Here is a 26,998-nt window from a genome sequence, read left to right on the forward strand (position 1 = left end):
ACAGAATTAGAACATCAAAAGCATACAAAAATATTATATAAATCAATAGATAAGATAATAATACAAATACAGATTTTAAAAGTCATAGTATCCCATAGTGGGTTACACCCATAACCCCTATCTTACTTTGTAGTGTATACACACACACACACACACACATACATATACAAGGCCAACCAAAACCTTGTGACTGGATGTGGTAGATGGAAACTGAAAGTCTGTTGTGTGTGTGTGTATGTACATATATTTTTTTATTTTTTGCTCTTTAAGAATGTTATTTTTCATTTTTTTAAAAATGTTATATTTTATTTTAAAAAAAAAGTTATTGACATTCTCACAAACACGAATGTATATTGATTAATTCAGTCTGTTTAAGGATCTCAAACTTCTAATATTTAATTTTTGTCCTGGTTTACCCTGGGGAGATTTTTACTCCAAATATTTCCAAGCTATGAATTTTTAAAACTAATAATAATAATAATAATAATAATAATATAATATATTAATAAGTTGAGATATGTCAGTTCAATCTCTCTATTTTCCTTTTATTATTTTTATATACATATACATATGTAAATGTGAGGGCACTTGACTTAGTGGTTGGAGTTTTGCACTCATGATTGCTAGATTGTGATTTCAATTCCTAGACCAGGTGGTGCATTGTGTTCTTGAGCAAAACACTTCATCTCATCTTGCTCAGTGATCGTTTTCACACTTGACTTATGGAACACTTGGTGCACCTTCCAGACAATGGATTTGATGGAGAGAGAGTAAGGTAATATGCAGCACGAACATTTGATCATTATAAACAGATCTTTTGTGCAGGTCATTTGGCAAAAGCTGAGCACTCATATGTCATTTTTGATTGGAGAGTCCATCATATATGTGTGTGTGTGTGTGTGTGTGTATATATATATATATATATATATAAAACCCGTGGCCCCTACCTGGGACGTAGTCAGTCCACCTGTGCATACCTTCCTTCTTATGACACTTGTGAAGACCTGTTGAGGCAAGTGATAATCAAATCAAATCAAAATAGATGAACATCAATGGAATTTGTATCTTTGTGGTACCGGTGCCGGTGGCACACAAGAAAACCATCCGAACGTGGCGGTAGCCAGTACCACATCGACTGGCCTCCGTGCTGTGGGCACGTAACAAACACCATCCGATCGTGGCCGTTCGACAGCCTCATCTGGCACCTGTGTCGGTGGCACATAAAAACACCATCCGAAGACCCGGCAAGACTAGTCAGGCCATAACCCGTGGCCCCTACCTGGGACGTAGTCAGGCCATAACCCGTGGCCCCTACCTGGGACGTAGTCAGTCCACCTGTGCATACCTTCCTTCTTATGACACTTGTGAAGACCTGTTGAGGCAAGTGAAAATCAAAAAATCAAAATAGATGAACATCAATGGAATTTGTATCTTTGTGGTACCAGTGCCGGTGGCACACAAGAAAACCATCCGAACGTGGCCGTAGCCAGTACCGCATCGACTGGCCTCCGTGCTGTGGGCACGTAACAAACACCATCCGATCGTGGCCGTTTGCCAGCCTCATCTGGCACTTGTGTCGGTGGCACATAAAAACACCATCCGAGCGTGGCTGTTCGCCAGCCTCGTCTGGCACTTGTGTCGGTGGCACATAAAAACACCATCCAAGCGTGGCCGTCTGCCAGCCTCGTCTGGCACCTCTGTCGGTGGCACATAAAATCACCCACTACACTCACGGAGTGGTTGGCGTTAGGAAGGGCATCCAGCTGTAGAAACACTGCCAGATCTGACTGGCCTGGTGCAGCCTTCGGGCTCCCCAGACCCCAGTTGAACCGTCCAACCCATGCTAGCATGGAAAGCGGACGTTAAATGATGATGATGATGATGATATATATATATATTAAGTACCAGTTGTGTATGAGATTTGATCTAATCAACCAGCACCCTCACCCAAAATTTGTAGTTTTGTACCTATAATAGAAAGGATTATTATTATTGTCATCATCATCATCATCATTATTATTGAGTGAGAGAGCAGTGCATGCTATCAAAGTGAGACTGGAGTAATACGAAGCCCAATATACCCATCATGACTAACTGTTTGATAAGGGTACACTAGGTACATGCATCACAACAATATGTGCATGACATGGTGATCTCATATCAAGATATATGGCGTATGACATTGCAGGTGGGGCCCAGTTAGAATTTTCTTCTGGTCGAGTAACCCATCCCGCACAAAAGGTCCCTGAATAAGGGTTGTTTAAGGATGTTGAACGAAACACCCATGTTTCCAGAGGTGAATTATCCAAACCCCAAAGAATTCCTTTCAACACACAGCTATGATGTTCTCCCACTACTTCTGCTCGTGATCAGAGATGCACATATCGTCAGCCACTAAGGGACATGCTCAACTGGTTATGGTCAAACAACTGACAAGCAAATCTGTGGTATTGAGCAGAATATTTGCTGTAGCCCATCTTTTATACCAAGACAAAACGATGTACATGATAACACTTCCAATCAGTTAAGATCAGAAGCCTCGAGAACCACTGCCTGGTACTGCATCAGGGCATTTATTATTATTATTATTATTATTATTATTATTATTATTATTATTATTATTAGCTGTTTGTTTGTTTTAGCTATTATTTCATATAGAAACTGACTTCATCATCATCATCATTTAGCATCCGCTTTCCATGCTAGCATGGGTTGGACGGTTCAACTGGGGTCTGGGAAGCCAGAAGGCTGCATCAGGCCCAGTCTGATCTGGCAGTGTTTCTACGGCTGGATGCCCTTCCCAACGCCAAAAATTTAAATTGAATTAGATATTTTGTCAGTACTTAAAAAAGAATGCAAAATCAAGAAAGAATTTTTGCTGCAGCTGTTTGTAATATAAATGTATATGTGTATGTGCACATACTCTACATGCACATGCCTCCACTGATCCATTGTCTTAATACACACACACTCATACACACAGACACACAACTTGCCGGTGTTCCCCTTCATCATATACGCGGTAATCACATTCGGTTAAAATGGCTTATTAATGTGTTTTCTTTCTCTTTTTTCCCTCACGAGATGATTGCATTGTTTTACATAATTTTATTCACTCCAGGATCATATCGATATTGTCTTCAAAACATATGTCGGAAGTATAAAGATTTGAATAAGACCTGTGTTTAACTCCATTTCTTAATTTATATATATATGTGTGTGTGTGTGTATATATATATATATATACACACATGCATATATATATATGTGTGTGTGTGTGTGTGTGTGTGTGTATATATATAAATACACACATACATATATACATACATACATATATATATATATATACATGTACAAATATATATACACACATATATAAATATTGCACATATATATATATATATATATATATATATATGTATACATATATATGCTTACACACATATATATATATATTGCACATATATATATATACATATATATATGTATACATATATATGTATACATATATATATACATATACATATATATATGTATACATATATATGTATACATATACATATGTATGCATATACATATATATGCTTATACATATATGTATACACACACACACACACACATATATATATATATATGGACATATATATATGCATATATATATAAAAGCATATACATATATATACATATACATATGTATATACTCACACATATATATATATATATTTATACATATATATCTTTATATATATATTATATGTGTGTATAAAGATTACACACAAAGGGAAAAGCCACTAAGTGGTTTTCCAACATGCTAGAAACAGGAGTTAAATCACAAACCACGAAATCTGTTCTTATTTTAGCACGTGTGGGCAGGCAGGGCAATTTGAGAGAATTCAAAAGGGAGATTAGTCATCCCCATACTTTGCAGTTTCATCCTTAATGATTTAATACACTAATTAATCAATTAATCCATTAACCATCTGTGGCTCTTCAGCGATAATTGTTCTTTCCGAAGAGCCACAGGTGGTTAATGCATTCATTGATTAATTGATTTATTCGTGTATCAAATAATCAAGGGCGAAACATCCAAGTACAGCAATGTCTAATCTCTTTTTAGAATTCTCTCATCTTGTCCTGTCCGTCTACATTCAACATGCTAGAGGTTTGTGTATACATAGACACACACACACACAGAGGTATCAAGCTGTTGGATCAGGTAATGAAGGTTACGGAGAGGGTCATAGCCCAACTAATTAGAGAGAGAGTTAGTTTAGATGAGATGCAGTTTGGGTTTGTCCCAGGGAAAAGCACCACTGATGCTATATTCCTGGTAAGGCAGCTGCAGGAGAAATACCTAGCCAAAGATAAGCCCCTGTACCTGGCTTTCGTTGACATGGAGAAAGCCTTTGATAGGGTCCCCCGATCCCTCATCTGGTGGTCAATGAGGAAACTAGGGATAGATGAATGGCTGGTGAGGGCTGTGCAAGCCATGTACAGAGATGCCGTAAGTAAGGTTAGAGTTGGCAACATGTACAGAGGAATTCAAAGTAGAGGTTGGGGTCCACCAAGGTTCAGTACTCAGCCCCCTCCTATTTATCATAGTCCTCCAGGCAATTGTGGAGGAATTCAAGACAGGTTGCCCCTGGGAGCTCCTCTATGCTGACGACCTCGCTCTAATTGCTGAGTCACTATCAGAACTGGAGGAGAAGTTCCAGGTGTGGAAGGAGGGTTTAGAATCGAGGGGTCTTAGAGTCAACCTAGCTAAAACCAAAGTACTAATAAGTAGAAAGGTAGACAATCCACAAATATCCTCAGGAAGATGGCCCTGCTCGATCTGTAGAAAAGGTGTAGGTAGAAACTCTATAAGATGTACCCAGTGTAGCTATGGACACATAAGAGGTGCAGCAATGTCAAGGTAGGCTAACTGGGAAGATAGTTTTTGTATGTGGCAGATGCTCTGGAGCATTGACCTCCGAAAATCTGCAGAAAACAACTTCCGTCACTTTCCGGGGGGAAAACTAGAAGTAGTTGATAGCTTCCGCTATCTAGGTGACCAAGTCAGTAGTGGGGGTGGGTGCGCTGAAAGTGTAACTGCTAGAATAAGAATAGCCTGGGCAAAGTTTAGGGAGCTCTTACCTCTGTTGGTGACTAAAGGCCTCTCGCTCAGAGTAAAAGCCAGACTGTATGATGCATGTGTACGAACAGCTATGCTACATGGCAGTGAAACATGGGCCGTGACTGCTGAGGACATGCGTAAGCTTGTGAGGAACGAAGCCAGTATGCTCCGATGGATGTGTAATGTCAGTGTACTTACTCGACAGAGCGTTAGTACCTTGAGAGAAATGTCGTACCTAAGAAGCATCAGTTGTGGTGTGCAAGAGAGACGATTGCGCTGGTATGGTCATGTGGCGAGAATGGATGAAGATAGGTGTGTGAGAAAGTGCCAATCCCTAGCAGTTGAGGGAACCCGTGGATGAGGTAGACCCAGGAAAACCTGGGACGAGGTGGTGAAGCACGACCTTCGGACGTTACGTCTCACCATGGAAATGACTAGAGACCGAGACCTATGGAAGTATGCTGTGCGTGAGAAGACCCGGCAAGACTAGTGAAGCCATAACCCGTGGCCCCTACCTGGGACGTAGTCAGTCCACCTGTGCATACCTTCATTCTTGTGACACTTGCGAAGACCTGTTGAGGCAAGTGAGAATCGAATCAAATCAAATCAAATCGAACCAAATCAAAATAGATGAACATCAATGGAATTTGTATCCTTGTGGTACCAGTGCCGGTGGCACATAAGAAAACCATCCGAACGTGACCATAGCCAGTACCGCAACGACTGGCCTCCGTGCTGAGGGCACGTAACAAACACCATCCGAGCGTGGCCGTCCGCCAGCCTCGTCTGGCACCTGTGTCGGTGGCACATAAAAAACACCATCCGAGCGTGGCCGTTTGCCAGCCTCGTCTGGCACCTGTGTCGGTGGCACATAAAATCACCCACTACACTCTCGGAGTGGTTGGCGTTAGGAAGGGCATCCAGCTGTAGAAACACTCCCAGATCTGACTGGCCTGGTGCAGCCTTCTGGCTTTCCAGACCCCAGTTGAATCGTCCAACCCATGCTAGCATGGAATGCGGACGTTTAAACGATGATGATGATGATATATATAAGGATAAGATCGTTAATTTAAAAATAAAATAACGATTTTATCAAGTGGTCAGCATTGAAAAAAAATAACCTTCAAAGGTAATAATTATTAAAATTATAAATCAAGGTATCTACGAGATACCACCATGCTGAAAATAGCAGCCATGATCTCACTCTAAAACCACTGACATTAAGGTGGTTTTAGAGTCAGATCATGGCTACTATCTTCAGCATGGTGGCATCTCGTAGATACCCTAATTTATAATTGTATATATATATATATTATATATATATATATATATATATATATATATATATATATATATATATCATCATCATCATTGTTTAACGTCCACTTTCCATGCTGGCATCAGTTGCACAGTTTGACTGAGGACTGGCAAGCCAGATGACTGCACCGGGCTCCAATCTGATCTGGTAGAGTTTCTAAAGCTGGATGCCCTTCCAAGCACCAACTACTCTGAAAGTGTAGTGAGTGCTTTTTACATGCCACTGGCATAGGGGCCAGTCAGGTGGTACTGGCATTGACCACACTTGAATGGTGCTTTTTATGTGCCACCAGTGTGGGAGCCAGGCAAGTGGCACTGGCAATGACCACACTCAAATGCTGCCTTTTATGTGCCACCAGCACAGGAGCAACGGTCATGCAACGGACAGCACTGGCAACGGTCATGCTTGAATGGCACTTTTTTACATTCCACTGGCGTGGGACCAGTCAAGCGGCACTATCATCATTATCTTCATAATTACTTTACATCTGCTCTTCAAAACTTGTAGGTTGAACTGAATTTTTTGAGGTTGTGTTTTATATGCATATGTGTGCATATGTCTGTGTTTGTATGTATGTATGTGTATATACATACACACACACACACAAGAGTTAAGGAATGGAGTAGATAACATCTGGACTACATATGTTTCATAACCCGCTATGAAACATATGTAGGTATTATCTACTCCATTCCTTAACTCTCGTATTTTATTCACATTCCTGGCAACCCTGGCTGCCTACCGTTAATTATAAAATATTTTTTTTCACCTGATCGTACTTCAATATATGGAAAACATCCACAACCTTCTGCCTCAATAAACTGCTGTTGTTCCTCTAAGCTGATTTTTAAAAAATATTTTCTAATGTTTGCTTGATTTTACACCTTGATCCTTGGATCTTACATTTATATATAAAAATAGATATACTAGCAGACGCACCCGGCATTTCTCGGGAATGAAATTGTTCTTTTATATACTGGAAGAAAAAGCAAAATATGTTGTATAAACATTTGTTCTTCTAAATTCAATTTATTCTTCAATTAAGACACAATTTATTCTTCAGTGGGGAAATCAATTCTGAATTCATAATGTAAAAAAAATATTAATAATAATACAAAACAAAAGATTTGATCATTTGAGCAGCTTTGTTCAGGAAGAAGTTTAGGTTCATGTCCATTCACAAATGCAGTCAATTCAGTGATGTCATAATTAATCTCTCTTGCTATGTCTCTTGAAGTTAAATCACTAATTTGACGGTTTCTTTTTGGCAGTCCGGAGCCAAACTCTTGCAAATTTTTGCCTCCCATTGCCAAAACTTGATCCTCAATTTCAATCAGTGTTTGGTTAAAAATTGCTTCAGCATGCTGAATATTGATATCTGGGTTTGCCTGTTGAACTGCATACTTTAAGTCCTTAGCCATGTCCTCACAATGTTTCATCCAAAGTTATAGGGGACTGCCAAGTTGATACATGTTCAGTATTATTGCACAAAGGTTACGGAGTTTCCTTGGAGAATCTGATACCGATTCTTCAGTCGATGCAAGGTCCCAATGCTCATCATTTTCTAAAGAACCCTTGTTGGTAGCATGCTTTCCTATAGTTTCATACTCATGACCATTTACCCTCTTCGAATCTTGGTCCCTCGAATTTGAGATCACATACTTTATGCAGAAGGAGCCGTAAGTTGTAACATTCTGCTTGGCTTGGGTGGGCACTGTAAACTCTTGTAAGTGTGTCAGCCTGTTTGCTCTTGTGCCTTTTATTGTTTCTCCAAGTGTAATTCTTGGGTAATTTTGGGTAAACGAGTTTTCTTTTATCTTCATCTACTTGACACAACTTAAAAAAAGTAACAAGGGTAGTTTCTTTTGGAGAAAGTACTTGTTGTAAGGCTGATTGTTTTGTGAAGATAACCCTGTGGCCATTCTCTAGATGGACTCTCAGATGAATGATGGTTGGGTGCATCTCATGAATGGGATAATTGAAGATGCACCAAAAAGCCTCATTGGCACTGCTGTATCTTCCTCTGTCATACTGTGCATCCTTTTTATTTTTATTTATCTGCTGATTGCCATTCTGCATAGGAGTGTATGTTGCAGCATCTAAACCTTTGTTTATATATTTGCAAAAATACTTAAAAGAGTTAACAGAGATGCAGAATCCAGCATTGACTCTGGCTGCCTGTACTTGTCTTTGCTTCACTGTAGAATACGGATCATCTACATCTATCCTGACTCCTGTTGTAGAGAGTGAGAACATTGTTCTTGGAAACTTTTTCGAAAATTAAATTAGGGATTAAATGAGAAAAAAAAGAGTGATTTAAATAAATGGCGATTGGGAAAAGCCCCTTACCACCCTCCCCACCACCACCACATACATACATATACACACAGTATCAAACAACAGATGAAATAGACATGTGAGAAAGAGAAAGAATGTGTTGTCATGTTTACATGCATACATAAATATGCATACGTCTTTTTGTATGTATGCACACGTGTATGTGTGTGAGAGAGAAAGAGATAGAGAGAGAGTGAGTGCCACTTAGACATCACTCTCACTCTCTGTTTCACACACACACACACACACATACATACAAAAAAAGATGTCTGCTTATGTATTTATGTAAGTATACATGACAACACACCCTAGACTGACTATCTCTCTCACAAACACATACACATACATAAATGTATACAAATGTACATACTAACACACATATGTGCATGTGTAACTGACTTGTGTGTATGTGTGTGTGTGTGTGTGAGAGAGAGAGAAAAACAGGGAGAGAGAACATTGCAAACAGTAAATGAAATAAATATGAAATGAAAAAAATCATATAAATAAAAACTTGTTAAAAAAATTATCTTGTACTGAATCCTTAATCCATAAAAATGTTTTAACCCGAAGGCTGCGGCCATGCTGGGGAACCACCGCTGAATATTTAAATTTGTGAACTGAGTAAATACTTCTTTCAGTAATTTATTGTAATTGTTTGCAAATAGCAAATTAAAACTTGAAATGAAAACGTTAAAATAGAAAGTGAGAAGTTTTACAAATGAAAACAGAAAATTTCACCATTGCTATGTCAGTGCTGGAAGTTGACATTGAGAAACCTTTATACAGAAGTGAATTGTATATAACAAGCAATGTTATTTATTTTTAATAAAAAAAATAAACTCAAGATCCTATTATGTATACGAGGTCAAATTATTTATGCATCCCAAATATGGAAGCAATTTGCACAGCCATTTATGCATATAACACACAGGCTTATTTTATATAAGAGGATATATATATGTTTATATATTTGTTTTGGAAGATTTTTTATGTGAAATTGTGTGTTGAAACAGATATTGTTGTATTTAGGAATGGTCATTTTGCCAGTTTAGCCAATAAAAACATACGCACAATAGGAATACAAAATACAAAATGGCTGACTGTTAGTAAGGAGAGACACACAAATAAGAAAGAAGAAAGCAAAGGACCACTGATGAGGTCACAGAAGTGTGACAAAAGAACTCTGGCCGAAATAAGATTAAGATTAATGTAAAAAATAAATAACGCTGAAGCAAAGTAACACCAAATATATAGTGCGTGTGTTTTTATTGGCTAAACTGGCTAAATGACCATTCTTAAATACAACAATAAAAGATATATATATATGCATACACGTATATGTAAAACTGTGTGTATATATGTATCTGTGTGTTTGTGTATAATACATAACTGAAAAGTTCCAGTTTCCAGTACTCAGAGTTGCTCATTTCTGATCATCAACATGTAAACAGAATTTGGTTTTCTTTTGAAATATTCACTGTCAGAATATTTTCTGAAATATGAAATGAAAAATTATGTTCTATTGTTTAAAAGCCGTCACATGCGAAAACGGTTGCTTCAAGCTCACATTTTTAATTTTATTTCTGGTTCTCCTGGTAATATTATTATAAACTTCAAAAACTTAATATTCAGTTGAGATCATATAAAAGGCTTCTATCTAATGTATAGCAAATATTTTGAAGAAATCTAGAAATAAATTTAATAAATCCAATAACTAAGCCAAGTAAAAGATAAAAGACACACAAGAAATAACCTTGGCCTTTCAAGCAGGTTAGAATGGTGTTTCCATTGTATAGATTGTCTCTTTGTCTCTGGCTCAAAGGCATGAAGTCAACACTCTTTTTGGCTCAGGAGATGTTCAAAGAAACCAGGTGGATCTGCGTCAAACAATGTCAGATTTCCCCATGATGTAATCAGTTTGGTGTATTTTTGATCAGGTGTCAGCTGTGTCACCCACCGAGCAGAAACCATCATAGTGCTAAGTTCATTGTGCAGAATATTCTCAACTTTCTCACTGAATATGCTAGCAGCATTTGGCTATTTGCATTTATAGTAAATCAATTGTCATCCCTCGCCATGTGGTAAACACAATCAATATTTTCCTTGGTGGAGGCAGTTGCAGGATGTCCAGATCTTGGGTTATCTCCAAATCTCACCCTTCCCTCCTAAATTCAGTTGCCCACTTTTGCACTGTTGATAAAGTTGGATTGTCATTCCCTTACATAGCAACCACGCCAACGTAAACGCTTTGGGAGGGGCCAAAGCCTTCTTTCTATAGGCACTTGATAACACCATAATGCCAAATTTTGTTCATTTTCATGAGAAATTGCTACTAGTTACTGTTGAAGTCCTCTTTGAATAGTTAAATGTCAGTTTATCTGAAAAGAAAGAATGCAGTTATTAATAAGAAGAGTTGAGATTAATGCATACAAACACTGGCTCGGGAATGAAATTTGCTTTGTGGGTGCAAACCCAGGTCTAAAAATATTTACAAACAAGGTCCTTTTTTTTTTTTGTTATTTTTGTGTTTTGTTCTTTGAGAAGGAACCTAACTTCAAGCTACTTTTTGCACATCACTTTTTATTTACCGTTTTCTAAACTTGAGAAAAATAAGCAGGGCTGCAAATTTTGGTTTGGCACTCTGCAAAAAATTCTAGGGGGTGCGCTTGCACCACCTGCACCCCCTGTTCCTGGGCCCATGCATGCAAGATTTCACGGCTTTAGAATCACTCCTTCATAGTCAACCCATGAACTTTCCCGTCCACCCTTATATTTCATAAAACTGCTTCACATGCATATTATATAACACACACACACAAGGAATGTAGTGATGGATATCAACTGTGGGAAAATACCTAGGAATAGAGAAATAGCCAAGAATTTATTGTTCCTGGGGGAGGTCCCACTATATTAAATTTACACACAGCTGAAGCTCACTTCCGTAACATGGTGACCTGAAAATAACTTTGGTTAATTGAGGTCATCCAAGCTTTTAGATGACTAAAAATCACAGTAATGTTTAAAAATTTGTGTGTGTGTGTGCATACATGCATATATGTTTGTGTGTGTGTGTGTAGGTGTAAATGTGCATACATGCATATGTTTGTGTATGTGTGTGTGTATGTGTAAATGTGCATACATGCATATGTTTGTGTGTATGTGTGTAAGTGTGCATACATGCATATATGTTTGTGTGTGTGTGTGTAAGTGTGCATACATACATACATGTTTGTGTATGTGTGTAAGTGTGCATACATGCATATATGTTTGTATGTGTGTGTGTGTGTAAGTGTGCATACATGCATATATGTTTGTATGTGTGTGTGTGTGTAAGTGTGCATACATGCATATATGTTTGTATGTGTGTGTGTGTGTAAGTGTGCATACATGCATATATGTTTGTATGTGTGTGTGTGTGTAAGTGTGCATACATGCATATATGTTTGTATGTGTGTGTGTGTGTAAGTGTGCATACATGCATATATGTTTGTATGTGTGTGTGTGTGTAAGTGTGGCATACATGCATATATGTTTGTATGTGTGTGTGTGTGTGTAAGTGTGCATACATGCATATATGTTTGTGTGTGTGTGTGTGTGTGTACATGCATGTGTTTGTGTGTGTATGTGTATCGAAACAGGAGATTCTTTTATTCTTTTATTTGTTTGTCATCTGACTGTGGCCATGCTGGAGCACCGCCTTTAGTCAAGCAAATGAACCCCAGGACATATTCTTTGTAAGCCTAGTACTTATTCTATTGGTTTCTCTTGCCGAACCGCTAAGTGACAGGGATTTAAACACACCAGCATCGGTTGTCAAGCAATGTTGGGGCAACAAATACAGACACACAAATACATACACACACACATACATATATATATATATATACATATATATATACATACATATATATATATACAATGGGCTTCTTTCATTTTCCATCTACCAAATCCACTCACAAGGCTTTGGTCGGCCTAAGCCTATAGTAGAAGACTCTTGCCCAAGTTGCCATGCAGTGGGACTGAACCCGGAACCATGTGGTTGGTAAGCAAGCTACTTACCACACAGCCACTCCTGCACCTATTGGAAAAGTTTTTGGTATCATTTATTCACCATTACATATTTCATTTGGTAACAGGAGTTGCAAAGTTGTACATGTTGGATAAACATGCAAAACATCCCAAATTCGAAATTCTTCAGACTGAAAATCAAAATATTTGTTTCTCCTACAATACAAACCTCACACTGAAGAACTTCCAATGGATGTCTTACATGTTTCTCCTACATGTACCATTTTGTAACTCTTATTAGTAAATGAAACTCGTATATCATCATCATCATCATCGTTTAACGTCCGTTCTCCATGCTAGCATAGGTTGGACAGTTTGACTTGGGTCTGGGAAGCCAGAAGGCTGCACCAGGCTCCAGTCTGATCTGGCAGTGTTTCTACAGCTGGATGCCCTTCCTAACGCCAACCACTCCGTGAGTGTAGTGGGTGCATTTTACATGCCAAGCAAGGCTGGCAACGGCCATGATCGGATTGGTGCTTTTTACGTTCCACCGGCACAGAAGCCAGTCAAGGCAAAGCTGGCATCGGCCATGATCGGATTGGTGCTTTTTACGTTCCACCGGCACAGAAGCCAGTCAGGGCGGTGCTGGCATCGGCCATGTTCGGATGGTGCTTTTTACGTGCCACCAGCACAGAGATCACAACTACAATTTCCATTGATTTTTGATGTTGGTGTACTTGACTCAACAGGTCTCCTCAAGCACAGGGTCGAAACGGTGTTTCTTTACTTGCCACCTGCACAGGAGTCAGTCCAGCGGAACTGGCAATTGCCGGGTGCCAGTCATATAATGATGAATAAATAATTTTTACTAATCTTTTTTCATTGGTAATTACATTGCAAAAATTATTTTCCTGTATTTTTCAACTCTTATGTATACTTCACACGAATATAACATCTACATATGACCTTGGTGTACTAGAATAAGCAGATGTGCTTCAACAGGACACAGCTTGGATTATAGTCTTATCTCAGATCCAAGCAATCTCATCTACAAAAAAATATGTCTGTAAAGGTAATGAGTGGACAAATGAAAGTGGTACTTATCACATTTGCTGAGGGTTATATGTGTTATTAAATAACAGTTTCACTCAAAGATTTGTAGGCTCATGAAATGCACGTATAGACAGCATAAAAGGATACCAGAAAAGATGAAGATTGCTTCTAGATGTTAAGTGTCTATTGGTTAACTCAGGTCACCTGAGTTGAATTTAGCCTCATATCCCCCATTTACTCTGCTCTAGATGCCTGAAGAGTTAGGTTCGTTCTATGAGCCTACAAAGTGTTAAGTTGCATGGAGCTGAGTTAACTGTTGTTAGATAATATATATATGTAAATTTAAGACACAATATGTGGATTCATTTAATCTGGTGGCACTCGTAAAAAATGCTCCTTAGTATATCATTCTACAAAACAGAATATATAAAACAATACAAAAGAAAACAAATATGTAAAATTATGAATAACAGATTTCTTTTAACCCGAAGAGCTAGCTTAATATCTACATTATAAGATTGTATATATATATATATATATTAATGCAGACAAGTGAGCAATTTATTACTTATGAAATATTGAAAAATAAATTTTATCTATACATGATTATTAAGCTGCAAAACAATTGCTAATAAATAAGATCTGATGATAAGATAAATTTTATCATAGTATATTTCCCTCATTATTTATAATTATATACATAAATATATATAAGAGGTTGGCTGGGCTAGAGGTTAAAATAACCATCTAAGAGATAGAAGTATTTATTACACTACCAGTATATTACCTATGTTTAACCACGGGCATACATATGTAAGCATATTATGTTCATAAATTATAGGTAAAGACAAGGATAAACATGAGTTTATCAAGAATCAAAATTTAAAGAAGGCAGAAAATGGAAAAATATCAATGAACAATTGGTTTACATCAATTGTTATTTACGAATTCAATACAAATAGACTGCATCCCGTCTAACAGCTGTTTCTGCTTCCAATGTTGTATGATATTGCCATTGATATGCTAAAATATTTATCATTTGGTAATAAAACCGATCTGAAACATGGAGTTTCACTAGAGTGAACAATAAATAAAGAAGAAGAGCATAGAGAAAGTTGAATATACCATTTTGCTTCCATATCTCTTTGGGGCATTAAGTAAGACGTGATTCAAAACCTTGAAATTCCTGAACCAAAGTTCTGCTATGGGATGCAGTTTAAAGTCTTACCCAGGACGTGTATGCATGTCCTGGGTAAAACTCAATGATTAGAGCATCAGGTTCACAATCATGAGGTTGTGAGTTCAAATCCTGGACTGGGTGGTTTGTTGTGTTCTTCAGCAAGACACTTTATTTCAAGTTGCTCCAGTTAACTCAGCTGTAGAATTGAGTTGTAATGTATCTGGTGCCAAGCTGTTTCAGCCTTTACTTTGGATAATATTGTTGGTGCCGAGAGGGGAAACTGATAGGCATGGGCAACTGCTGGTCTTTCTTAAACAACCTTGTCCAGACATGGGCTTCGAGGAACTTTCTGGGAGCAATCCCATGGTCATTTGTGACCGAAGGCGGTTTTTACTCCTCTATTTTATACACCACATCCATATATTCTCTTTTATTCTTTTACTGGCTTCAGCTACAGGCTATGGACATGCTGGGGCACATCAAGCAGAGTTAATGCTAGTTATTTCAGCCTTATTTCAGGATTCTCTTTCCAGCTTTAGACCTGGTGAAGTAGTGAGTTTGTACAATGATGCCGGCTTTGCATTTGTTGCTGTGATGTGGGTTCATCTGGTATATTTGGAATAAAAATGGTCTGTTTGTTCTTAAAATGCATCTAAATCTTTGACTTGTAGTGAGGTTTTGATGTACACATATACACACGCACATATATATATATATATATATATATATATATATATATATATTATATATATGTGTGTGTGTGTGTGTGTGTGTATGTACGTCTTGTATATATATATATATATATATATATATATATATACACATACATACATACATACATATATACATGTGTGTGTGTGTGTGTGCATGTATGTATATGTATATATATATATATATACACACACAGAAACAGAGAAAGAGAAGTAGGCAGGGAAGATATTTTTCTTTAAGCTGGTTGGTTATTTTATGAAAGTATACTGTATGCAGTTTAGTTGGTTTGTGTGTGTGTTTGTGTGTGTATGTATACACACACACACACATATATATATATAGAGAGAGATATGGTGAATGTGAGTTTATATATTTATGTGTGTGTGATATTGATATAAATTCCATGTCAGATACTTTTTAATATTTCCTATGTTGTTAAACCCTGAGATGTCATTTAAGTACCATGACCCAAATTATATTTTGTTTTCCCATTTTACAGTTTTAGTTATTAATAGTCTTTGGTGGGGAGGGGGATTTTCCTCTTTGTTTATATTTGTTTTTGCTTTTACTTTTATACACTATTATTTTCACCAATTCTCTAAATTCTACTTAAAAATATTCCAATGAGAAAACCTCTATGTAAACATTATCCTTGTTAGAAGTAGCAGCATAATCATCCTCAAATTACACACTACCATCTTTCAAATAATTCTTTTTAATTTTGGCACAAGGTCAACAATTTTGAGGGAGTGGGGAATAGTTAATTACATTGACCCCTCTGTTCAGCTGGAACTTATTCTATCAATCCCAAATGAATGAAAGACAACTCAGAATGTGAAGAAATGTGACTAACCCTTTTATATAGTTTTTTTTTTTTTTTTTTTTTTTTTTGCATGGTAACAATTCTGCCAGTTTGCCACCTTTTAAATAATGGTTTCTAGTTTTAGTACAAGGCCAGTGATATCAGGGAAGGGTCAAGTTGATTATATTGACCCTCAGAGCTCAACCAATATGTATTTTATTGACCCAGAAAGGATGAGAAGCAATATCAACCTCAGTAGAATTTGAACTTAGAATGTAAGGATGGCTGAAATGGCACAAGCATGTTGCCTAATGTGCTGACGATTCTGCCAGCTTACTGCCTTAACCCTTTTGTTACCAACCCGGCTGAAACTGGCTCTGGATCTGAGTACAAATGTCTTGTTTTCATAAGTTTTGATTTAAAATCTTCTACCAAACCTTAGTCACAATTTATGTTCCTAACACTAGCTGAATGATAACTAAGTTATTTTACTAAATTCTTTGTTATATTTAAAATTAATTGAAAGAAACACATAACATCACAAAATACAGTAATGAAACGGTTAAGAAAAAATGGACACTTTGGTTTGTTTGGGCAAAATGAGACGACCATGTAGGAATTCCTATGTAGTCATCTAGAATGATTAACTCTTTATCATTCAGATTACTCTGTCAAGCGTAATGCTTTATTCATTTACATTGTTTTGAATTAATCATGTATTATGTTGTAGCTTTCAGATTTGGATGAGGTGACTGTTAATTTTTTAAATGGCATTGTATAATTCTCCCTTTTGATGAAACATTGCAACCAGCTGTTTGAAGTGGCTGTGTGGTAACTAGCTTGCTTACCAACCACAATATCCTGGGTTCAGTCCCACTGTGTGACACCTTGGTCAAGTGTCTTTTACTATAGCCTCAACCCAACCAAAGACTTGTAAGTGGATTTGGTAGATGGAAACTGAAAGAAGCCTGTTGTATATATGTATATATATATATATATACATACATACATATGTATGTATATATATATATATATATATACATACATGAGAAAGTAAGGAGGGATGTCAGGAAGGGCATCGCTGTTACACTTCCAGATGGGAAGGGTCTTCCTATGATGCTGACATGCAGTGTCTGTGCAAGACCCTGCCTCAGTAAAGCTGGACTCAAGAGTCATCTTCGTAGTCATAAAGTGAGACAGATGAGTGACAACCTGGCCACTGGTGGTGGTGTTACTCACCATACTAATCATATCTATATGTATATATATATATATATATACATACATACATGAGAAAGTAAGGAGGGATGTCAGGAAGGGCATCGCTGTTACACTTCCAGATGGGAAGGGTCTTCCTATGATGCTGACATACAGTGTCTGTGCAAGACCCTGCCTCAGTAAAGCTGGACTCAAGAGTCATCTTCGTAGTCATAAAGTGAGACAGATGAGTGACAACCTGGCCACTGGTGGTGGTGTAACACACCATACTAATCATATCTGTCGGGCATGCGGAAGAGAGTGTAATTCGGCAGGAGAACTTAAACGATATGCAATGGTACATGAAGCCCAGTTACAACTACAGCCGGCTATTACTGGTAAAGGTTTTAGTTGCCAATTCTGTACAAGACATTGTAGATCTTTAGCTGGGCTAAAAAGTCACATTCGATCACAGCACCAGTAACAGTTAAGTTTCGTGCAATGGCCATAATCGATAATGAGGGGGCAACCATTATATAAATATATATATATAATATATATATATATATATATATATTATATATATATATATACATGTATGTGTGTGTGTGTGTGTGTGTGTTTGTCCCCCCCCCTAACATCGCTTGACAACTGATGGTTTGCACGCATCCTTCTGTGTATGTTGATATATATATGTACACTTTAATATAAATATGTATTGCAGTGTAATATTTATAATAGGTTTTAATTTCTATGCTTTAATTATACTTTCTTCATTAACGTCAATATGTATTTCATTTAATGTAAGGTTTTTTCCTTGAATTTTATAATTTTTATAAGTTTTTATATATATATACATATATTTTTGACCTTTTTGTTTATCGCTCGAACATTGACTGTTTTTTCTAAAGGGCCAATCAAACAAGTCCATTTTTTTTAAAGGTGTAGCATTTGTAAGAGTCTAGATTGAATTGATATATCGGTTCCATTCTAGCAAAAACTGTCTGATGAACGGCAACGAGAAACTCAGAGTAACAGATTTTGTTGAATTTTCTGCTGCTTAAAATAAAGTATATATATATATATATATATATATATATATATATATATATATATATATATGTATGTATATATACAATGGGCTATAGTAGAAGACACTTGCTCAAGGTGCCACGTAGTGGGACTGAACCAGAACCATGTGGTTGGTAAGCAAGCTAGTTACCACACAGCTACTCCAAACAGCTGGTTGCAATGTTTCAGCAAAAGGGAGAATTATAATTGTCACTAATTGTGACTAGGGTGTTAAAAAACACCAACATTGCTTATTTCTAGCAATGTAGGTGTTTCTTCACACCCTAGTCACATTTAACGGCAATTATATATATATATATATATATATATATATATATATATATATATATGAATTGATACATACCCTCGTTTTCCTACCCTTCAGTTTAAAAATGTTGCCTTCTCATTAAAAGACAAACTTAAAATGTCACTGAAATTGCCATAAAATAAATACGGGAAGGGCAATGTATTCTAAAGCTGTACATAAAGAAATTATAGCTGTTAGCAATAGCATATTAAAAAAAAAATATTTAATGCTGTGACAGCTAATTTGAGTATCAAATGAAGATATAGCTAGAATGGCTACCTTAGTAAAGGGACATTTGAAAGTAATTTAGATTTAAATGAAATGTAATTAAGAAATAAATTATAGATCTTATTACAATGTTATTCAAAGCAGGAAAGAGAAATACATGTGTAGATGCATTAATTACAATAACTAGAGTCGTTATCATTTTCTGCTATCTCTGTGTCAAAATATGCCCCAACATGAAGTAGTTGACTCCATAGTTTGAACTTACGTTATTGGACATACCTCGCAGTAGTTTCATCAGCAATTCTCTTCCATGCTAGCTTAGGGAAGAATGTCTCAATTTTGGAGTTTTCCTTCTCTACTTTAATTGCTTTCACTGTAGCTAAAGGAGCTTAGTCTACTTACAATGAATCTATTTAACCCCTACATGGGACCTGACAGGTCCCATGAATGGACCTGGGAGTAAGGGTAATTAAGGGGTGACTCCATGCTCCCCACATCTCCAGAACAGCCAGACTGGATCCTTAACACCGGATGCAGTTTAGTGTCAAACTCTGGACCAAAGTGCACCACTGATAATTGAGTTTGGGCTAATCATGGGCTCAGACTTGTATGTGAGGTCAAGAAGTTTGATTTTCATGTGCAGGGTGTTTAGGGTTTGAACACACACTGGGCAAGTGCCTTTTTATAGGGTCATGGGTAGACAATGTCTTGTAAATGAATTTAGAGGATAAGAATTGATGGAAACCTGTTGGAGGGACACTTCCTGTACCATCAATGGTATCCACTCACAAATCTTTGGTTAATATGGGGCGTAGTAGAAGACACTTGCCCAGGTTGCCACACTGTGGGATTGAACCCAAAACATCCACTCATTGACTTAATATATTATATTCTACAACTAATTTATTAGCCCTGGGATTTCAGTTTGTATGGATGGTTTTCTTTAAGGTAAACTGTCTATACACACACACACACTGTAACTCTGAATGTGTCATTGTGATAGTGCTAACATTTCACTGCTACCATGACAATCAATGTTATTTCTTCTTAAGCATAAGTTTGAAAGCTGAGTTGAGAGAAATGAGTTACCAATTAGATGAAATCTCCAAGCAGAGAGAAACGCTCAGCAGAAGGGCCCCTAAGAAGTTAAGGGCTGAACTTGCCTGGCAGGAGTATCTTCAATGGAGACCATCTGCTGTTCAGTTCTCTGGAGAGTTTCTTACCACTGTCTTTGCAAGAATGCTGGTTGAGGATCCAGCTTGTATATATTACTCTCCTTTTATCTGGTATCTATACATATGTATAGAGATTATAGATGTTTGGCGTTAGGAAGGGCATCCAGCTGTAGAAACACTGCCAGATCAGACTGGGCCTGGTGCAGCCTCCTGGCTTCCCAGACCCCAGTTGAACCGTCCAACCCATGCTAGCACGGAAAGCAGACATTAAACGATGATGATGATGATGTATATCTATATGTACATGGCTCAAAGACATGCAAACATTTTTAGTAAGTCTTTGAACCATATCTACAATCTGAGGATCAATTCCTTCTTATCTCCTTCCCATTTTCTACTTAGTCTTAGTTCCTTCTGCTCCTAATATAACATTGGGCGATGAGTTTCCTCCACCTAGTGCAATCTACTGCAGCTGTTTTTTGCATCAGTCCAGGTCAGTAACAGTTCTTGTAGGTCCTCATGGGGAGTACTGTGCCAGTTTTTGGGTGGTCTTCCTCTGCCTCGTTTGCCCCCAGCCAGTGTCAATGCTGTGTGTGGGCCGCCTGTGTTCCAGTATCCATATTGTATGTCTGATGAATTGCAATCTCCCATTTGGCATGGAGGCCCCTAAAGAGGACGTGAGTGCTCTTCTTTCTTCTCCTGCTAGCCAATAAAAGAGAGAAAACACTAAGAAATAGGAAGGCAGCAAACTGGCAGAAACGTTAGCACACCGGGCGAAATGCATAGCCATATTTTGTCTGCCGCTACGTTCTGAGTTCAAATTCCGCCGAGGTTGACTTTGCCTTTCATCCTTTTGGGGTCGAGTAAATAAGTACCAGTTACGCACTGAGGTCGATGTAATCAACTTAATCCATTTATCTGTCCTTGTTTGTCATCTCTGTGTTTAGCCCCTTGTAGGTAGTAAAGAAATAGGATGATGAAGTACTCAGCAATAGCAATCTCTACTTATACTCCATATTTGAGACCGACATATAAGTAAAGAAATCGATCTTCTTCTCTTAATTTTATCAGCATTTAATGTCCATCTTTCCATACTATCATGAGTCAGATGGAATTTGTTGAGGCATATTTTCTACTGCTAGATGCCTTTCCTGTTACTAAGCCTCACATGTTTCTCTTAAGGTAATGTTTCCCTATGTCTTGATGTGTGTTTTAGAAAAGCCCCCTGGAAACAATATAATCAATAAAGAAAACAGCTGCTTCATTATAATTTCTACAGACTTTCACAATCCTAACCCTGACCGATATGTTGAGCAGCATCATGATGGCTGCTTTGATGAATATGAAAGATACAGTAATTGAGACAGACAGATAATTGATTAGTAATAATTAGAATTCATTAGTAATTTATCTTCTTTTCTTCAGTGAAGGATATGCCATTCTATGTAATTTGCAACTTCAAGATAAACCTTAGAAAGGATTCAAAGACAGAAGACCAACTAGTGATGAATGAGTTCTTTGGTGACTCTAAGATTAAGCTAAAATACATAACTTCCATGAAATGCCACACAATTCTTGTAATGAGAAAGGTGACAGAGGAGGAAGAGACAGAAGAACTAAAGGACTAGAACATAGAGGACCAGATCAATGAATGGAATAAGATTGTATTTCTAATTAGATGAAGGCTGACATTGTGGTGTGGAGAATAAATAAAACCATAAAAGTTAACAGATAGACCTGGGTTTGGAAGTGTGTATATGTGTGTGTATGTGTATCTGTGTGTGTGTACGTGTGTGTGGGGGGGTCTTAGCTTGGTGATAATTAATTGTTAAAATGAGCATCACTAGGGCAGCAAGCTGGCAGAAATGCTAGCACACTGGGTGAAATGCTTAGCAGTATTTCATCTATCGTTACATTCTGAGTTCAAATTCCACCAAGATTGACTTTGCCTTTCATCCTTTGGGGGTAAGTCGATCTAATCGACTGGGCTCTTCCCAAAATTTCAGGTCTTGTGCCTAGAGTAGAAAAGAAAATGTGCATCACTCTCAGGTCTGACCATGGGGGAAATATTACCTTGCTTGGAAATATGCAGAAGGACATACAGCTATATGAAAATCTATCTCAACAAATTCCATTTTCCCATGAAAGCATGGGAAAAAAGGTGTCAAAACACCAATGATGTTTATGATATAAGCACACATGCATAATGTGTTTTCACACTATTTCTATCTTCCAGATTTCATGTACAAGATATTGGTCATCCTTTGATTGCTTTGATTACAAGTTTTAAGATTGTTGTCTTTTAATTTTCTTGTTGATTTTGATGAAAGTTTCCAACATGTTATTGTATGAATGTTTTCTTTCTTTTTCATTCCAGAGCCAATTGCTCAAAATCGCAAAACTGTGGTCTGTCCATTTATTGATGTAATTGATTATGAGACATTTTCTTATCGAGCACAAGATGAAGGTGCTCGTGGTGCCTTTGACTGGGAATTATTCTACAAGAGGCTACCTCTTCTGCCAAATGACTTATTACATCCAGCCGAACCTTTCAAGTAAGGAAGTCTGACATTATTTTTATATATTCTTGTATTTTTAAAAAAATAGTTGTTATTTTATCTTCATTCTTCTTGAATTGCAAGAAACTATTTTGCTGGTGCTTGTGGTATGACATTCTTCTGTAATAGCTAAGTTGACACATCAGGGAGGCAGAATCAAATGTTGGAAGCCAGTAAAACACCCATCAGTTTTACACTGCTGCCACTGCTGTCAGCAGTGGATTAATTGCCCCATCTTTGGCTAAACCTAGATGGATGGACGTAACTTTGGTGCATTCAAACAGGTAACATCCATGATACTTGCTTGGATCTAAATGGACTTGGCTGTTGTGAATTATACTATTTGTGGTATGCTTTTACATAAGGCGGTGAGCTGGCAGAATCGTTAGCGAAATGCTCAGCAGTATTTCATCTGCCATTACGTTCTGAGTTCAAATTCCGCCAAGGCAGATTTTGCCTTTCATCCTTTCAGGGTCGATTAAATAAGTACCAGTTACACACTGGGGTCGATATAATTGACTTAATCCGTTTGTCTGTCCTTGTTTGTCCTCTCTGTGTTTAGCCCCTTGTGGTTAGTAAAGAAATAGGTATACTTTTACATGGCGAGGTCCTAGGGGACTAAGCTGTTGTGAATTTATCATTTGTATTACCTGCTTGTAACTAGGATCCAGGTGAGTTTGGCAATTGTGATCTATGTATTTCTTAGAAACATCTATTGAAATTTAGAAACGACTATTGTAATAACACCCAATAAATGGTCTCCACTTAATTTGCATACTCTGAGTATCAATGGAACTTCCAAAGAATCAAATATCTGCTGAAACTACCACTACCGATTGCTTTTACAGAAAATAGATTTAAGATTGTGTGTTTTAGCTCAATACCTGGACTGGTTATTCTTCAGCCATAATTTACGTGCCTGTCGCACGTAAAAAGCACCAATCCGATCGTGGCCATTGCCAGCCTCCCCTGGCATGTAAAAAGCACCCACTACACTCACAGAGTGGTTGGCGTTAGGAAGGGCATCCAGCTGTAGAAACACTGCCAGATCAGACTGGAGCCTGGTGCAGCCTCCTGGCTTCCCAGATACCGGTCGAACCATCCAACCCATGCTAGCATGGAAAATGGACGTTAAACGATGATGATGATGATGTGTATCAGTGGAACTTCTAAAGAATCAAATATCTGCTGAAACTATCACTACCGATTGCTTTTACAGAAAATAAATTTAAGATTGTGTGTTTTAGCTCAATACCTGGACTGGTAATTTTTCGGCCACAATTTAAATATAACTAATTTACTGATTCCTATGTTGTTTAGATTGCTTTGCAAAGAAATAAAACAAAAACAGTTAAGATTATTTTTACAGAGTGGTTTGGGTGGTGGTGGGGGTCTTTAGAAGTAATAGATAGCTATTGTTACCTAGACTACGAAGTTAGCTGTGAAGGAAGAAGTTCTGAAAGCATAGTTGCTAGGATAAGAACAGGCTGGGCAAAGTTCAGAGAACTACTACTTTTATTGGGAACTAAGGGGCTCTTGCTAAGAGTGAAAGGCAGATTGTATTATGCCTGTGTACAAAAAGCTATGCTACATGACTGTGAAACATGGGCTTTGACTACAGAGGACTTGTGAAGACTTGAAAGACATTGTATTGTTCGCTGGATGTTCTATATCAGTGTACTTGTACTGCAGTGTGTAAGTGTCTTAAGAGGATAAGAGGCATCAGATGTAGTGTGCAAGAGAAAAGACTGTGCTGGTAAGGTCATGCGATGTGTATGGACAAGGACAGCTGTGCGAACAAGTGTGGATCTCTAATTGTTGAGGGAACCTGTGGAAGGGGTAGACCCAAGAAGATGTGGGATGAAGTGATGAGAAAGAATCTTCACACACTTGGCCTCACTGAGAAGATGACAAGGGACTGGGGCTTTTGGTATTTTGCTGTACATAAAGAAAACATAATAAGCTAAGTAAAATCATGGCCATCTATACATACAGGTATGACTTTTACAGCCATGCCCCCCACTCCTTCTCCCAGCTGAAATACCTTTGTCTTGTAGGTGCTGGTGCTACATAAAACACACTCATAGCAGTGCTATATAAAACATACCTGTGCCAGTGGCACTTGCAAAGCACCCAATGCACTCTGCAAAGTGGTTGGCATTAGGAAGGGCACCCAACCATAGAAACCATGCTAAAGCAGATTACTGGAACCTGGACAGCTCTCCTGCTGTCAGACTGTCCAGCCCATGCCAGCATGGAAAAGGATGTTATACAACAACAACTATGATGATGATGTGAAACCTCATCTGGAATTTGTGTTCTTGAAAGTATAAATAGTGAAGAGAAGTCCTGATAACTCCCTACAATTGCCTGCTGATAATATTTTTGCTTCTCAGAGAACATCTTAACATATTAACAATTGCTTTTACCCTTTTTATGCATGGAAGATAAACCTTAGATCTTTACATTTTGAGTTCAAATTTTGACAGGTAGGGTTATAAGTAAATACCTGGTGATATTTAATTACACAACCTTTACCTTCTGATTTCAAATAACATAGTGGTCCATATTTACATTGCATCCTTCTGGAGGAAATGGGTGGAGTGTTGATAAAATAAAATGCCTGTTAGTTATTGGGGACTTTGATTTAATACTATTCTAGTTGTGAATGGCTGCATCTAGGAAAGTGATGACAAAAAGGAGGAGCAGGAAAAGGAGAAGAAGAAAAAGAAGTAGAAGAGGGGTAGAAGGAAAGGAAAAAGAAAAAATGAGGAAGAAGAAGAAGGAGGAGGGGAGGAGGAGAAGAAGAAGAAGATAATGGTGATGATGATCTGAATTGAGTGGTTCTCATCCTAACAAGTTTCTGTTCTTACCTCACCACCATCACTTTAATTAAAGTACTAGAAATTTTTTTTCCTTTTTACTTCTCTTCCATCTTTACTAATTTTATTGACTATGGGTACAGGGGCTAAAATTTTGATGTGTGGGGCTAGTTGATGACATTGTCCCAGTGCCTAACTGATACCCATTTTACAAAGTCAGCTTCCATGAATTTGATGTCAGAATTTTCTAAGAGGCAGAAAAAAATGTCACTAATCATTGTGTCTGTTGTGATAACATTTCTGCCAGTTAACCACTTTGTTCATGAGAAAACAAAATGGAAGTTGCTTTCATGTAATTCTATCTTTTGCCATTGTGACGGACAAGTTTAAACAATTACTTGTAGGTTAAGTGGCTAAAGATGGTGCATCATCATCATCACCTCAAAATAATTCTGTTGCATAGATTTCACCTCAATATTTGTTATGGCTTCTGCATTCACTTCCCTTGTGATTAGATTTCCTTAGTCTAATGACAAAGGAAGTAATTAATTAAGAAGATAAAGAGATGTCAACGTTTTAACATGAACCACTACTCACTTCCACTATGCTAACTTGTTGAAAGTTAAGAGCATCTTATAGGTTTTGTACTGTTTTGGTCTTCACCATTTCTCCCATGGATGGTTGCTTGTCTGGCCATGAATGCTGTACGGATCTTCTTTACATATTTTGGTCATATTATGCGGAGAAAATCCCTGGAGAAGGATTTCATGCTTGGAATGGTCAGTGGGAAGAGAGGAAAAGGCCGACCAAGAACCTGCTGGCTTGATGCCATCAAGAGTGACATGGGAATGGACATAGCCAATCTGAAAGAAGCGGCCCAGGATAAAACTGACTGGAAGACACTGATCCATCGAGTAACCGAGAGTTGACTTTAACTGAGTGGATAGATAGATAGTTCTTATTTTAACGAAAGTTCAAAAATATAGATTGGTATCTACTACAACTCTCTCTCTTTTACTCTTTTACTTGTTTCAGTCATTTGACTGCGGCCATGCTGGAGCACCACCTTTAGTCGAGCAAATCGACCCCGGGACTTATTCTTTGTAAGCCCAGTA

General features: G+C 37.6%; 2 protein-coding genes across 2 annotated transcripts in view; both read left to right on the forward strand.

Annotated features, from left to right (window-relative positions):
* Positions 1-9,269, forward strand: part of LOC118767310 (polypeptide N-acetylgalactosaminyltransferase-like 6) — a 142,293-nt gene extending 133,024 nt beyond the window's left edge. The window contains exon 5 of the mRNA XM_036511683.1: positions 9,224-9,269. Coding sequence (XP_036367576.1) covers positions 9,224-9,240 — 17 coding nt within the window. The 3' untranslated portion in view covers positions 9,241-9,269. The remainder of the gene's footprint in view (positions 1-9,223) is intronic.
* A 13,586-nt stretch (positions 9,270-22,855) lies between these two features.
* LOC115222665 (putative polypeptide N-acetylgalactosaminyltransferase 10) overlaps positions 22,856-26,998 on the forward strand; it is a 40,313-nt gene continuing 36,170 nt past the window's right edge. Inside the window, exon 1 of the mRNA XM_029792984.2 lies at positions 22,856-23,058. Coding sequence (XP_029648844.2) covers positions 22,856-23,058 — 203 coding nt within the window. The remainder of the gene's footprint in view (positions 23,059-26,998) is intronic.

This window comes from Octopus sinensis, linkage group LG20 (genome assembly GCF_006345805.1).
Source record: "Octopus sinensis linkage group LG20, ASM634580v1, whole genome shotgun sequence".
Classification (NCBI taxonomy): domain Eukaryota; kingdom Metazoa; phylum Mollusca; class Cephalopoda; order Octopoda; family Octopodidae; genus Octopus; species Octopus sinensis.